This window comes from Dama dama, chromosome 10 (genome assembly GCF_033118175.1).
Source record: "Dama dama isolate Ldn47 chromosome 10, ASM3311817v1, whole genome shotgun sequence".
In the NCBI taxonomy this organism is placed as follows: Eukaryota; Metazoa; Chordata; class Mammalia; order Artiodactyla; family Cervidae; genus Dama; species Dama dama.
This window is the reverse complement of record NC_083690.1, coordinates 3,142,874-3,158,167: the sequence shown is the minus strand read 5'-3', so window position 1 is coordinate 3,158,167 and position 15,294 is coordinate 3,142,874. Positions and strand designations below refer to the sequence as shown.

At 56.3% G+C, this 15,294-nt stretch overlaps 2 protein-coding genes across 3 annotated transcripts; one reads left to right on the top strand and one right to left on the bottom strand.

The window, feature by feature from the left end:
- Positions 1–309: 309 nt before the first annotated feature.
- On the bottom strand, positions 310–1,682 carry FAHD1 (fumarylacetoacetate hydrolase domain containing 1). Its single transcript, XM_061152533.1, has one exon. It carries the CDS (start codon positions 1,422–1,424, stop codon positions 759–761), a length of 666 nt encoding a protein of 221 aa, XP_061008516.1. The 5' UTR covers positions 1,425–1,682; the 3' UTR covers positions 310–758.
- Positions 1,683–1,806: 124 nt separating this feature from the next.
- On the top strand, positions 1,807–13,931 carry HAGH (hydroxyacylglutathione hydrolase). Of its 2 annotated transcripts, XM_061152532.1 has the most exons (10): positions 1,817–1,937; positions 2,163–2,304; positions 4,362–4,534; positions 5,042–5,106; positions 7,073–7,190; positions 8,266–8,374; positions 9,048–9,151; positions 9,677–9,778; positions 13,190–13,269; positions 13,667–13,931. In XM_061152532.1, the coding sequence occupies exons 3-10, from the start codon at positions 4,430–4,432 to the stop codon at positions 13,764–13,766; spliced, it is 783 nt and encodes a 260-aa protein (XP_061008515.1). In that variant the 5' UTR covers positions 1,817–1,937; positions 2,163–2,304; positions 4,362–4,429; the 3' UTR covers positions 13,767–13,931. The 2 variants fall into 2 exon arrangements, with proteins under 2 accessions (XP_061008514.1, XP_061008515.1); XM_061152531.1 differs by lacking the exon at positions 2,163–2,304 and having other exon boundaries at positions 1,807–1,937.
- Positions 13,932–15,294: the final 1,363 nt, after the last annotated feature.

Sequence of the window (15,294 nt, the reverse complement as noted above, 5' to 3'; positions counted from 1 at the left end):
CGCCAAAGACCAAGGTCTGAAGCCCCTTAGTGAGGATGTGTCCCTCATAACCACTACTGGCGGGGGAAGTACACTTTTAGACCTCACAAAAGATAGCATATTTATTTAGGAAACAACAATTTCAAAATTATTCCCCAAACTCAGAATCTATGGGCCAGAATACACACCCTAACTAAATGAGTGAGGTCTTCATTAATTGCTCACTTATTAAATAAAACTTTAACTGACTATGTGGAGTAGTGTTTCTCCATAAATCACTTGGAGTGCCAGAGATTGAGTCCATTAAATAACACATTGCACCTGGGATGGTCCAGTAATTGGAAATTTTTATTTCTATAAATACCTCCAGATGGTTTTCATGATCATAAAGGAACTTTGGGAAACACTGATGAAACGTGCTTTTCCACTTCCTTTGCAGATTTTAAGTCTTAACACGTGGTCCTTGAATGACCCACTGAAAAGTCTAATCCAGTCCAGTTTTAGAAAAAGAAAGTCAGTCTTTTGAATATCTGACGTCTTGTTTCCTAGGAGACACTGTTTTTCATTTCCATTTCTGGCCCAGCTCTTCTAGGTCAGGGTTTTCTCCAAGGGTCCATCTTCCTTGAGTTGAGGCATAGCAATCCAATCATTTTTAAATATTGGTTTATTATTAAAGGATTGTCACGTTTAATTAAATAACCTTTGCTCGCTTTTGTCTCTCCTTTCCTTTCCCCCTGAAACGTATGTTAACAAGTTAAGGTGCTTTGTATAATATACATTCAATATTCTGGTTTCTCCACCTTAAACTTCATACTGAGGACGCCGTGTATGCCAGCCTGAATCTCATCATTTTCTTTAACGGGTCCCACTCCTTTTGGCGTCCCGGTCAAGATAATATCTCCTTCTTCCAAGGTCATGATCTTAGAAACGTAGCTGATGATGTAGGGGATGGAAAAAATCATGGAGGATGTCTCACCCTCCTGTCTGAGTTCGCCGTTGACCTTGAGCCAGAGCTTCAGGTTGTGAGGGTCAGGGATCTTCTCTTTGGGCACGAAGGCGCTGACCGGGCAAGAGGCCGTGAAACTCTTGGCCAGAGTCCAGGGCAGCCCCTTCTTCTTGCACTCGTCCTGCACGTCCCTGGCGGTCATGTCCAGGCACAGGGCATAGCCGGCCACGTAGTCCATGGCCGCGGCCTCCGGGACTGCGCGGCAGCGCTTGCCCATCACCACGGCGAGCTCAAGCTCGTGGTGCAGGTTGCGGGTGTAGGCGGGCACGAGCACCGGCGAGCCTTCGGGGGCGTAGGCGGTGGACGGCTTCAGGAAGAGCACCGGCTCGCTGGGCACGGCGCTCTGCATCTCCCGGACGTGGTCCGCGTAGTTCCGGCCCACGCACACGATGTTCTTCCCCCACTCCCAGAAGCGGGACATCGGCCTGCCGGCGGCCATGCTCCTACCCGCTGCCCGGAGTCACGTGGACCCTGCCCGGCCGGTCACGGACGCCGACGGCTAGCCGGAGAGGACCAACTACCTCGAGGAGCCGGACCGCGGACTCCGCCGGGTGCCCGGAAGTCGCGGCACTCGTCCTGTCGGCAGCAGCTGTCCAGTGGCTGCCCGGGGGCTGCCGGGCCTGGTCCCCGCAGAGAGGCGGCGGCTGGAGCAGGTGCCTTCCGGATCACCCTCAGGTCCTCAGCGGGGCAGGGTCAGGTGTGGACACGGGCGCTGATTGGCCGGGGGGCGGGGCGGGCGGGGGGCACGGGCTGGGACACGGGCGCTGATTGGCCGGGGCGGGGCGGCGGGCGCTGATTGGCCGCGGTGTGTGGACGCCGGCGGGTACAGCCCGCCCCTCGTGCCGCTGCCGCCGCAGCCTGCCAGCCGCTCCGGTCATGGTGCTGGGCCGCGGGCTGCTCGGCTGCTGGAGCGTCGCTGAGCTGGGAGCCGCCTGCGCCCGTCTCGGCCTGGGTAGGTGGGCCGGGGCGGGGCCGGCGCGGGGCCGGGAAGGCCAGGGCGCCCAGGGGCTGGCCTGTCAGGGTCCCGGGGCAGGGCCTGCGGAGGCGAGGCGAGCCGCCCGGCCGGCGTCGTAGCCCGGCTAACGGCGGTTGGGCCGGCCGCGCTCCCCGAGGCGGTGCAGCGCGGGGCCCGCACGGGCGGGGCCGCCGAGGCTGACGCTGTTTTTTATTGATACAGGATTGTAAGCCCTCGCTGACGCCGGCGGGCAGGCCGATTGGGGTCGAGCAAAGGCCACCCAGCAGTTGAGTCAGCCTTTGAGAGGGCTGAAGACAGAGTGGGGTAACTTGTCAGCTGGGGGGTGCTAACGGATTTGTGCTAGGTAAGGAAATGTGTGTTGCGGGGGCGCTCGGGGGGCCCGTCTTGGGACGCCTGCCTCCCCGGGGTCTGCCTGGCAGCCAGCTAGCGACCCCCTCCTCCCGGACTGCGGGGGTCGAGGGTTCCCCCTCACGCATCCGCCCCCACCCCCTCCCCCCCGCCCCATGCAGCCACGCACTTCTGAAGCCCTGGGGTGATGCACTCATGCCTGAATCCGCACGGCCTGCGTGCTGTGTGTGCTCCACGAAGTGGATCCTGGCTTTTCACGTGAACTGTGGCCGGCGAGCTGCTGGACCCTTGCCCTTCCTAGTTCTCCTATCCCGGCCTCTAAAACGGGAGGCGTTGGACGGCCTGACCTCCAGGGCCCTGCTCGGACAGCTGTCAGATTCGATTTTCACCCTATTACCTCTTGCTCGCTTGAAATATTTTGACCTTGATTTTGAAATCGCCTTTTATTTCCTGATACCTTATCGGGCTGATGTAGCAACAGGGGTAGTAGGTTAAGCTGAGATTTTGGAGCAGTGAGCTGAGTGACCACAGCCCTGGGTGGGGAGAAGGAGCAGGTGGAAGCCCTCCTTGGCCATGTCCAGACCTCACTCAGAGCAGAGGGCATCTGGAGTGCATGGTGTGTCACCATATCTAAGGAAAGAGCTGGGTTTTTCCATGTAGGGACCCGTTACAGGGTCAGCAGAGTTTCTATGTTGGAGGCAGGCAGTTGGTGCAAATGGGACTGGAGGGGATCAGCAGGAGTGTGGCTGCCTCGTTAAGAGGGGGCCCAGCACTCTGCTGTGGTGAGGAAGGAGCTTCCCAGGTCCAGAGAAGCCGGATGCTGTGTGTCTCAAGACTCGGCCCTGACTCTGCTCTGTAGTCCTCCTGGGGCTCAGATGCTGAATACTGGGGCTGAGAGCAGGTGGCATATCCCAGAAACCCAATTGTAGAAAAATAGGTTTTCTTGCCGAGCCTGAGGAGAAGGGCCTGGATAAAGCCCAACTGGTTGTCACACCTCTGTGTCCCTTAATGCTGCAGTTCAGGCAGTTCCCTGGGCATGGTGGATGCCTGCGAACTCTGCATCAGAGGTGTCCTGTCAGTCAGCCAGTCAGTCTGTCTGTTAGTCAGTCTGTCAATCAGCCATTCTGTCAGCCAGCCAGTCACTCAGTCAGTCTGTCAGTCAGTGTGTCTATGCCGCCCACTTTCTGGATCCCTTTCTTGGAGAGGCCCCATCCCAGCACCGACCTACTCCAGAATCTCACTGCTGTCTTCTGTCACCTTTTGCAATTTTAATCCCTGTCATGCTAAGATTTAAGGTATTATTGGGGCCTTCATGAATTTTTAGACTAAATAGGGGCTTCGTTGTGGAAAGTATTTTGGCCCCTGTCTCTGGGGCGCAGGATGCTTTTGCCCTGTGGTCACTCCCAGCCCACCCTGGCTGCCTCCTTTGCCTCAGTTGGACAGTGGTTCTGTGTCCTCCACACTTGAGTCTCAAACAGATGTGGCCAGCTCTCCCATATCTCAGGCTGTGGGAGAGGGGGTTTATGCATCATCCAGATTTCAAGTCCGTGCCATTCGGGAGTGAGTCTTTTCTTCTCTGGCGTGTGACCTGAGAAGGGCTGTGAGTCGCTGCAGGGGCCTCGGGCTCCCTGAGCTCGCAGAGAGGGAGAAGAGCCTGCCTGGCACTTTCACTCTGGGTTTCCCTCTTTGTGGTCTTTCTCTGAATCAAGTGTGAACAACCCCAGAGCTGACTGTAGGCGCCTCTCACAGAGGTTTGAATTGCAGTCCTTTTAGAGCTCTCTAGAAAGAAAAGAGGGACCCTAAGTGTGAAAGAGCCAATTTCCACGAATATGAACATGAGCCGTGTTCTGTATTCTCCTCATGGATGTGGTTAATGAGGGTATCCTTCTCTTTTCTAAGAAAACTTAGAAAACCCCTCACGTCGAGGCTCCGCACATTGCGTCCGCGGGACATTGCCTGTCCTGCGGGGCTGAGCTTTGAAGTCTTGGCTTTGAAGTCTTGGCCCAGCGTGGCCTCGTGTGGACACTGACTGGAACTGCACTTTGTCTTCAGGTCCAGCCCTGCTGGGAAGCCTCTACCACTTGGGTTTAAGGAAGAGCTTGACCGTGGATCAGGGCGCCATGAAGGTGGAGTTACTGCCCGCTCTGACCGACAATTACATGTACCTGCTCATTGATGAGGACACCAAGGAGGCGGCCATTGTGGATCCAGTGCAGCCCCAGAAGGTGGGAGGCCAGGCCCAGCACCCCTTTTCCGTCTCCTGATGAGTTTGATAACCCAGAGCCCTTGCAACCCGGCCAAAGCTAAACAGAAATTAACCCATTTGGTTTTTGAAAAAGGAACTAGTGTCCCGCCACTCAGTTATCAGGGCAAAAGAGCACTGAGGGGCTGGAGGCCACCAGAGGCTTTGGTGTATTGAGGAAAGGGCTCCTGCGTGCAGAGAACCTGGGCAGGAGAGGCAGGGGCCTTTCCAGCACTGCCGCCTCCTCCAGGCTTTGTGCCCCTTGGCACACTGCCTTTAGGGGGTGGTGGTCTTGGCTGGAGGGGCTTGGAGAGGTCGTGTGGAGCCTGAACTGCCCCGCGGATCACGAGAGAAAAGGCCTCCTCGTCACCCTCCCCTCCTGGAGGCGGGGCAGGCGGGCCAGCTCTCTGGCTGCCCCCACCTGCAGGCCGATGGACGGGCCGGGGCCGGGGCATGACCGGCCTGTGCGCTGCCGCCTGTTTGGTTGCAGGTGGTGGAAACGGTGAGGAAGCACGGCGTGAAGCTGACCACAGTGCTCACCACCCACCACCACTGGTGAGTGCTCCGGGGCCCAACCTCCCCTGTGCCAGCAGGGCCCCTGGGCCTCACAGCTGTGCTGCCCGTGCCCCGAGGAGGAGCGACCACCCAGCGGGCGGGCCAGGGCGTGCAGGTTCCTGGGGGACCCCCACGGGGGGCCTGGCAGCCCTTCTTCTCCCCTCCGTGGTTGTGAGCTGAGGGTCAGCCCCAGCAGCACTCTGATGGGGCTTCCGGGCACCCGCCTCTGTGCTGCTGCCCCGCATCCCTCAGGCCTGGCAACTCGGGGCCCTGAGGGCAGAGGCTCAATCATGCTGGGGTCCTGGGGCTATGGGTGGGCCTCTAGCAACATCTTTGCAAGCTCTTGAACTTGCGTGGTGGGAAGCTGGCCTCAATGTTGGAGAATCAACTGGTCTAGACGTTAGTGTTTTTGAAAATCAAGCTGTCATTTTTGAAGAATTTGTGATTTTTTAGATACTTGAAAGCTAAAGGATGGAAAAAGCTCTGATGTTTGGATCTTAGGCCTAGAGTTGCCTGCCCAGGGCCCTATTGGAACTTTTGAGGCTCTTCAAAGCTAGGAAAAAAATCTTTACTTGGCTCTGAATATTCTTTTCCAAATAACTGCCCAAGGGCAGTGAGCGTTTTTGAACCTGCTCCTGTGGCGCTTGGCCGAGCTCGGGGTGTGACCTGGGATAAAGGGAGGCCTTCTGCAACATCTGTGGGAGTGTTGTGTGGATGCGGTTGACCAGAGTCTATTAAGTGTTGGAAACTTGCTGGTTGATGTCACTGCGGCCCTTCGGGATGGCTCAGCCTCCGGGGCCTCAGGCGTTACTTCCTGATTTAGGGGCTCAGGCCTGCGGCAGCTCCTGGCTGCCCTGTGGCTACTCTCGCGAGCTCCGCCCAGTGTGGTCTCCGTGGGCTGCGGGGCCCCCGCCTCCCAACTTCCCCCAGTGCAACTGTCTTGCTCTGAGCACCCCCCGCGTCACATGTGGCTTTTCCCACACTGGGGTACCTTACAAACTAAACCAGGCCCCAGAGTGAGCTGCAGGGTGTGGCCTGTGCCACCCTGCCACTTCCAGGCGGCGTTTCCCAGGTCAGCGCTGAGTGTGCTTCGCGGCTGGCCCGGCCCGCGTGTATCAGTGCGGCAAGGAGGGGCCAAGGGCGGCCTGCTCTTATCTTGGAGCCCTGCTGTGGCGGGGCCTGTGGGTCAGTGTGTAGTGAGGAGCAGGTGTGCCCTGGCGATTGGAAAGCCCCTGCCTTGGCCTGGAAAGGCTAATCTTCAGGCGCAGGACACCCCCGCCCTGCCCCGTGTTCAGGGCCCTGCAGGGCTTGCCCTGGTGAATTTCTCCCCCAGCAAGGCCGTGGCCTGGAGCCCTTCTCTTGAACTGGGCGGCGTGGGGAGCTCCTGTGCGCGTGTCCAGGGGGCACCTCGCCGCTGGCTGCACCATCAAGGCTCCTGAGGAGGTCATTCTGCGCTGGCCTGTCCCTCGGTGACACTGCCCCCTGGCAGCTGGGTGGTGGTGGTTTAGGTCTGCTCGGAGTGGGCCCATCTGGGCTGTGACTCAGAGTAACCTGACGGCTTTTAAAACTCGGCTTGCAGGGCGCCCAGGACATCAGGGTGCCCAGGGCATCAGCGCATGTGGCTGGGAGTCAGGCCTCAGTGTTCCCAGACCCCAGGTGACTCTGGTGCGCCTGGAGTCTGGGAGCCGGGGGCACAGGGATCATTCAGGGGCGTGCAGTTTGCTCCATCTGCTCCAGAAGCTTCTGCAGCAGCACGGCGGCGGCATGGCAGAGGCCTCTTGTGGGGATGGGCTATCTGAGAACATTCACTCAGCAGAGCCAAATGGTGGACAAGAATAGGAAGATGAATTTCTACTTCAGAGAAACATAGCTGGGCAAAATAAAAACTCCATTTGGTCGGGGTGTGGAAGTGGGCACACCCCCATTGTATCAGCAGCAGCCCCAGCTGCCCCTTTCTGACCTCCAGGGACCACGCTGGCGGGAACGAGAAGCTGGTCAAGCTGGAGCCTGGGTTGAAGGTGTACGGGGGTGATGACCGGATTGGGGCCCTGACTCACAAGGTCACACACCTGTCCACACTGCAGGTGAGGAGTGATCGGCAGCAGGGCTCAGGTGGGCTGTGCCCGCCGCCTCCTGGTGGTCCCCTGGCTCGCCCCAGGGACCCAGAGGGGCACTAAGGGCTCAGCTGTGGAGACAGCCCCGCCTGCACACAGGCGGACGCGCTCTGGGGCCTGCCTGGCCTGGACAGTCCCTCTGCCGAGAGCCTGGCGAGCAGGTCAGTGTGAGAGGGTGACTGGCTGAGGGAGAGGCCAGGCGCATGGCTTTGGGACACCTGGTGGTTTAGTCACTAAGTCGTGTCGGACTCTTTGTGACCCCATGGACCGTAGCCCGCCAGGCTCCTCTGTCCATGGGCTTCTCCAGGTAAGAATACTGGAGTGGGTTGCCATTTCCTCTTCTAGGGGATCTTCCCGACCCAGGGATCGAACCCGGGTCTCCTGCCTTGCAGGCAGATTCCTTACTGACTGAGTCACCAGGGAAGCCCTTGAGATGCCTGGGGACACTGAAATACAGACTCTGTGGGATTCTCTTTCACATCAGTGGTGGATTTCTTGGGAGGGGATGAAAGTGCGGTTATATGGGAAGGCGGCCTTTTCTCAGGAGAGGCAGCTGGGCATCTGGGGCAGCGTGTCAGGACGTGTGTGGACAGCAGCTGCCGCCCAGGTGGGCCTGTTAGCATTTGGTGACCCAGGCAGAGCGCACACAGAAACATCATTTCAGATTTGGGTGGGTTAGAACATTTCTGAAGTAAAGGCTGGGGCTGGGGTGGAGTTGGAGAAGGGAACAATAGGCCAGGCAACTACGAGAAAACCGTCTTACCAGCAAGACGCCTGGCTCAGACTTGGCCTGGCTCTGAGGAGACGGCAGGACCAGCCCCCTGGTTGGGCACGCCAGCAAACACCGGCTCATGGGGGTCCCTGCACCTCTGGGCCTGGGTCCTGTGGTCACCACAAGGCCCACCCTGCAGGGTGGAGCGGTGGCCGCGGAAGCCCGATCGCCCTGGATGGCAGCTCGCGCTGGGGGCTGGCGGGGTCTGGGAGAGCCCGCGAGCCTGCAGACGGGCCCCCGCACGCAGGGACACAGGCCCATGTGCTGTTTCAGGTGGGGTCTCTCAGTGTCAAGTGCCTGTCGACGCCGTGCCACACTTCTGGACACATCTGTTACTTTGTGACCAAGCCCAACAGTCCTGAGCCGCCCGCTGTGTTCACAGGTGAGTGTAGCATTCCCAGGTGTGAGCTGCGGGGCCGGGCAGAGCAGAGAGCATGTCCCGCCAGGCAGACTGCGCTGGGCTCTGCATGGACCCCAGCGCTCGGGGTGGAGCCTGGGCCTCGGCACAAACACACCCAGGGGCCAGGCAGCCCTGGTGGGCCCTGGGCGGAGTGTCCCCTCCCAACTGGGCTTCCATCCCATCTCCAGGGCCCTGGGAGCTGTGATCCTGTGTGAGGGGTCCCTGGAGGGTCCAGGTGGGGCCGGTGAGGTTGTGGGCATTTGGCAGGACAGTGCTGGCTGTCATAATTAAGGGGTCACAGGACGGCCTGGCCTGGAAGGGGCTTCAGAACAGATGGGGAAAGGCTTGGGTTTTGCAGGTGGTCTCAGAGCCAGCGCTGATAGGAATGGGCAATGAGGGGGGCAGCCGGGCTTGCGTCTGAGCAGCTGTTTGGGGCCTGGTGGGGCCAGTCAGTGCGGCAGGAGGCTAAAGGCGTGGAGAGGGTGGCACCCAGACTCGGGGGGCCCTGGGCCCTGGCGGGTGGGGGGCAGGTCCGGGGCTGTGGCCGGGTCAGCACAGGGGGCAGAGAGGAGTCCGGCCGTGGAGCTGAGCAGTGGCCCTAATGGGGGCGTGCATGGCCGGCAGCCCCCCAGCTCCATGCTGTCCTGCCTCGCAGGTGACACCTTGTTTGTGGCTGGCTGTGGGAAGTTCTATGAAGGGACAGCAGATGAGATGTACAAAGCCCTGCTCGAGGTCCTGGGCCGGCTCCCTCCAGACACGGTAGGCAGTGTCCTGTCTGCTCTCCAGTGGCAGCAAGACCCTGTCCCCTCACCTCCTGCTGAGCCCGCGGGCCAGCTCCCTACCCGTGGGGTCTCAGAAGCCTTCCTGCATTGGGAGGAGCAGCACAGCAGAAGCATTGCTTCTGGAAGCGTGTGTTTTTCCTTAAATGTACTTTTTATTGTCATTTAACATACACGACTGCAATGCAGGAGATGTGGGTTCAATCTTGGGTTGGGAAAATCCCATGGAGATGCAATGGCTTACCCACTCCAGAATTGTTGCCTGGAGAATCCCATGGACAGAGGAGCCTGGCGGGCTGCAGTCCATGGGGTCACAAAGGGTCAGACACGACTGAGTGACTGACACACACAGATGTGACACGCACTCAGGACGTGTGCTTATCTTGAGGGACATCTCGTGGGTGCCGCCCCCGGACGGGCCCAGGCCCCTCACGCTGTCTCTGAGGGGCTGGTGGGCAGGGTTCACAAGCCTCCGCAGAGCTGGCATGTTTGGCTCTGTCCTCAGAGAGTATACTGTGGCCACGAATACACCATCAACAACCTCAAGTTTGCTCGCCACGTGGAGCCCAACAACACTGCCATCCAGGAGAAACTGGCCTGGGCCAAGGTGAGCGGGCTGCAGGCGGGGGGGTCCTGTGGGCTGGGTGCCCTGAAGTTGCTTCCTGGGAGCACGGCGCTCACAGCATTGGCTCCAGAGCAGGCGGAAAGGGCCCCTTGGGACAGCGGGCGGCAGCAGGCCAGGTGGGTTCCAGCCCAACGCAGAGCCAGAGCCCTGGCTGTCTCTTTGAGATCCTTTCTGACTTGAGGGTCTGGGCTGGGCCTGGGATCCTTTTCAGCCAGCAGCCAGGGGAGGCTGAAGCAGCAGATGCCAGCCCCTGTCTGCCTGGGGAGACCACCTTGGAGGCTGCTTGTCTGAAAGGCATTATTTCCGCCTTGGCCCCCAGCGTGCCCTGTGGCTCGTCCCAGGGTCGCGTGTGTCCTGCAGGTGTCCTCTGTAATTCTCAGAGTAAAGATCTTGTACACACTGTCAAATGTGTTCCTAAATAGTTCACATGTATGGATTTTATTGGAAATGATTATCGAGTCTTTAGAAATATTGATTTTTGTATTTTGACATTGTGTCCTTGTGACTTTGCTTGACTTAGCCTAGCATCTTTTTCATAGATTCCTTAGCACACAATCATGCCATCAACATTAAGATAGTTTTGTTTCTTCCTTTCCAATATATTTCCAATATATATTTAGTTATTATTTTGCCTTATTGCACTGGCTTAGGTCTTCAGGACAGTTTTAAGTAGACATGGTGAGAGTGGACACCTTTGGCTTGTTCCCAGTCTTAGGGGGAAAGCATTCAGTTTTTCACCATGAAGCTAATTATTTTAGTTGTGAGTTTTTTTAAAGTTCTCTTTATCAAGTTGATGAAGTTCACATATATTCCTGGTTTTCTGAGAGTTTTGTCATGAGTAGACATTGAATTTTATCAAATGATTTTTCTTTCTCTATTATGTAATCATGTATTTTTTTCTCCCTGATTCTTGTTAATGTGGAGAAGTATATCAGTTGGCTTCAAATGTTACACCAACCTTGCTTTCTGGACAAACCTTAGTCATGGTGGTATCTATTTTTTGTGTTTGTGTTCTTAAGAAATATTGGTCTGTAGTTTTATTTTTTTGTCATGTCTTTGGTCTTAATATGAAGGTAACGCTGGCCACATAAAATAAGAGTTGGAAGTGCCTCCTCCTGTTTACTGAGTTTTTCTGTGGTTGTTATTATTTCTTCCTTTAGGTTTGTTAGAAATCACTAATGAAGCCTTCTGGACACTGAATTCTTTTTTGTGGAAAGATTTTTTTTGTTATGAATTGATGTGTAGGGCTGTCAGATTTTCTTCTGGGCTACCTTTTCTTGATTTAGTTTTGTTAGCAACTAGTGTCTTTCAAGGAATTTCAGCAAGGTATTCAAACTTATTGACAGTTTTCATAGTTTCCCTTTTTATTTTCAAACTTGTTGGAAGTTTAGTTCACATGTAAGAAATTGCATCCATTTAAAATGAAGAACTGAGTGAATTTTGACATTAAATGACTCCCACTGTTTAAGATCTAGAACATCTCCACCCCCAAAAGCTTCCTCATGTCTTGTTTTTTCTGCCTTGCTCTAGGATGCCACTAGAACTTAGTTCACATTTTCTAGAATTTCATATAAATGAAACTATACAGTGTATAGTGTATAGTTCATACAGTGCAGTTCATTCACATGAAGTGAATCTCAAAATTATTCTGCTTCGTAAAAAAAAAAAAAAAAAAAAGATATGAGTACACTGATATCTTTTTTTTTTTTTTTACGAAGCAGAATAATTTTGAGATTCACTTCATGTGAATGAACTGCAGGTATGAGTTCATTCCTCTTCATTGCTGAGTGGTATTCCTTTGTTTGACCATACCACATTTTGCTTATCCATTCACCTGCCAATAGACATTTTCTGGTTACTGGCCATTGTGAATAAAGCCGCTGTGAACATCTCTGTGCAGGGCTTTGTGTGATACGTGGTTGTGTTGTTTCATTTCCCCACCAGTGAAACAGGAGAACTCCGGGTGTTCCACACCCTCACCAACCCTTGGTACTGCCGATCTTTTCATTTTAGCCGTCTTCCTGGGTAGGCAGTGGTGCTTCATTGTGGCTTTAATTTGCGTTTCCTTAGCGCATAATAACTTTGACCATCTTTCCATATGCTTATTGGTCATTTTGTTTAGTGTTTGTTCAGATTTTCTCCCCATTTAAAAAACTGGATTGTCTTCTTGTTGAATAATGAGTTTTTTTTTTAAGTTTATGCTATATACAAGTACTTTTCAGATATGTGTATTGTGAAGTTTCTCGTTCTGTGACTTGCCTTTAACTTTATCAACAGTGTCTTTTCCAGAGCAAGCAAATTTTTTTTACATTAAATTTTGATGATGTACAGTATGTTTTCTTTTGTACTTCATACTTTTTATCTCCCACTTAAGAAAGCTTTGCTTTGCCAAGGTAAAAAAAAAATCTCCTTTTTTTTTGGAAGCTTTATAGTTTTAACTTTTAGATCAGTATGATCTAATCCACCCCTTCCAATATCTGCTAGATCTGTAGTGATCTCCCCTCTTTTATTTGGCTGTACTGAGTCTTAGTTGCTGTTGGCGGGATCTTTAGTTGCAGCATGTGGGATCTAGTTCCCTGACCAAGGATCAAACCTGGACCCCCTGCTTTGGGAGCATGGACTCTTAGCCCCTGGACCACCAGGAAAGCCCCTGAAGGCGTCTCGATGCCACTGCTCACAGTGTGGGTGGGAGTGGGACCCTTGGGAATGAGGGCCCCTAATGGTCAGGAAGCCTGCGCGTGGCTTTTGACAGCGGCTGTCCACTCCTGGGCCCCATGGCCCTCAGGGTGAGCCCAGCAGTAGAAGGGCAGGGGCTGCAGGGAGGGTGGAGACCCTCAGCTATTAACTCTGACCTTCTTCCTGTAGGCGTTTCTATAGCAGTGAACAGTTGGCCAGACGTCCCTGTTTGCATCTTCTCTCCATCTGCCCTGGTCAGTGTTGATCAGGAGCGAGGGCGTCCCGAGTGGAGGTGACGAGCTGTCTGAGCACCCCGTGATGACAGCCGCCCTCTAGGGAGGATGTCACCCCGGGGAGGGATCCCAGGAACTGGTTGCTGCACCCTTCTTGGCAGTGAGACGCTCACGAACCACGTGCTGTCCTGGGGGTGGGGCTGTAGTTTCTGTTTCCTGCCTTTTTGCTGGTTATGACTTCTTTAATACAAAACATAAGCTTTGTATTAATGACAAGAAAGCCCCCCGTCCCCCTGCACCTCTGGGTCGTGGTGGGTCGTGGTGGTGGGTCGGAGCACTCGTGCCCCTCTCCATGGGCAGGGAACGGCCTGTGTTCACGCTGACCGTGTGCTCACTGGATCTTCTCAGGCAGACGATGTGTGAAGGCTTGCTCAACCATCCCCTTTAGAAGCTTCCGCACTAAAGCGACCCACTTGTCTTGCAGGAGAAGTACAGCATCGGGGAGCCTACGGTGCCATCCACCATCGCCGAGGAGTTCACCTACAACCCGTTCATGCGCGTGAGGTGAGGGCGTGGGGCCCCTGCTGCGCGCAGGCACCCGGGCAGGGTCCACGCCCCTGAGTCTCCTTAAAGCACGGCCAACGAAGCAGATGCTGTTTCTTAAAGCGGGCACTGTTCTTGGTGCCCCGGAGAGGGTGTGGGTCCTTTCTGACCCTGGGTCCCCATCAGGAGGTGATGAGACTTGTGCTTGGGGCGCATCCACGTGCTGGGTGATGCCAGACGCGTGTGGAGCAGCGTCGCTGGGTCACAGCAGGATTGGCTTGGCCAGCACGTCTCCCACAGTGACGAACGCCCGGGCTATCCACTGGCTGCCGCCGCCTCCAGGCTCTTTTCTTCCTGGCGCCCTGGGAGGGGCAGTGGGGCTGTGGTCTGGGGTGCAGCCTGGCGCTTGGCTTCACAGGGAGAAGACGGTGCAGCAGCACGCGGGCGAGACGGACCCCGTGACCACCATGAGGGCCATCCGCAAAGAGAAGGACCAGTTCAAGGTGCCGCGCGACTAGGCGGCTGCGGGCCTCCCGGGCACTCAGATGTGCCGGGTGCCTCTCCGGCCAGGACTGCAGGAAGCTCAGTCTCAGTTTAATTTTAAATTAATTGCAGAGCGCTTTGCTTGTGTTATCAAATGTTCTAATGCATATTTATAAGAGAAGAAGTTTAGAAAGTGTTTATTCCTGGGAGCTGTGCTTGCAGACCGTGTGTTGTCGCCGACCTTTCCATGGGTGCCCCCACAGTTTCTGTGTGAAGCCCCCACATGACACCCCAGGAAGAGCTGCCCCCTCTGGCTCCGGCGAAGCCAGCATGCCCTGTTGGGGTGGGTACTCTCCCTTTTCCTGCCCCTGCGAGCGGACACCTGGCACCACCACCCCCTACCTGCCCCTCCCCAGCTGCCTCTAGAGGAAGTCGCCTCTCACGGGTCGTGTCCAGGGTCGTGTGTGTGCTGACGTGCAGGGGACCCCAGGCCGGGCACAGCGTGGGGCGGGGTCTGGGCACCATCCCTGTGAAGGCTGCCCGTCCCGAGACTGTCCCAGGGGCCAGTCTCTGGTCCCACCTGCTGCGGTGATGCCCCCTTGACGCCTCCTCTGGACGGGTCACGGCATGGCCTGGCTGTCACCGTCTCCCTGGATCCCTGAGGTCCTGTCCCAGCTGAGCCGGCCCGCGTCATCCCACACTGCCTATGTGGGCTCCTCTCCAACCACGATGCTTTCTCTGTGGAGCCTGAGCTCCCTGGAGACCTGGGGGGTTTGCACAGGCCCTCCTGGCGCCAACCTCGGTCTTGTACCAGCGACTGGACTTGCGGGCACAGGAGCCTCAGGACGTGCTGCGGCCTTGCGCCGTGAGGGTCGCGGTGGGTGCCACGTCCGTCCCTCCAGGCGGCTGGTGTTGGTGGCCCCTCCCAGGGACGCTGAGCTCCGCCAGCAGCACAGCGATCGCACCGGGGTGAGCGCTTCTCCCCGGAACCCGCTGCCAGAGGCCCCTGGCCCCCAGCAGCCTGGGCCTGCGTCGCTCATCTACAGAAACGTGAGGAGGAACACGCATACCATCATGCTCCCCTCCTCGTCCTCTGAGAGCCCAGGGCGCTCAGCAGGGAACACTTCTCTTTGCACAGTTGTGACGCTGCTGCCTCCAGGCAGTGGGGCGCGTCCTCACTCCGCCTGGCTGGTGCCCCGCGGTCATAGGCCCTGGCGGCGGCTGCACCGGAGACGGGGACGCGGAACTTCCTTCTCAGCAGCTCCCGCTGAGCTCGGGGCGCCTCCCCACGTGCCAGACACCCTCGTCCTTACTGGTCTGGGGCACAGAAGGCACTCTGCAGGCTTCTCATGCATCTTCCTGGCTCCTGACCACCTTCCACACGCTCACTGGCTACTGGGATTTCCTTCCTGGGGACCGCCTCTGCTCCCGGGTTTCTTCACTGGTTGCTACCAGTGTTGATCACTAGGAGTCCTCTGTTTCACGTTGCATATTGTATGGTTTCTTTGTTTCTGCGTGTTTGCAGTCTTCTCCTAGCTTGTTGCGGGCTTCACTCTGGTGTGT

Coding starts and splice junctions, on each gene's coding strand:
- FAHD1 (XM_061152533.1), bottom strand. CDS start 1,424: ATGGCCGCCGGCAGGCCGATGTCCCGCTTCTGGGAGTGGGGGAAGAAC.
- HAGH (XM_061152531.1), top strand. CDS start 1,862: ATGGTGCTGGGCCGCGGGCTGCTCGGCTGCTGGAGCGTCGCTGAGCTG. Junction 5,107..7,072: donor CTCACCACCCACCACCACTG/GTGAGTGCTCCG, acceptor TCTGACCTCCAG/GGACCACGCTGGCGGGAACG. Junction 13,270..13,666: donor AACCCGTTCATGCGCGTGAG/GTGAGGGCGTGG, acceptor TTGGCTTCACAG/GGAGAAGACGGTGCAGCAGC.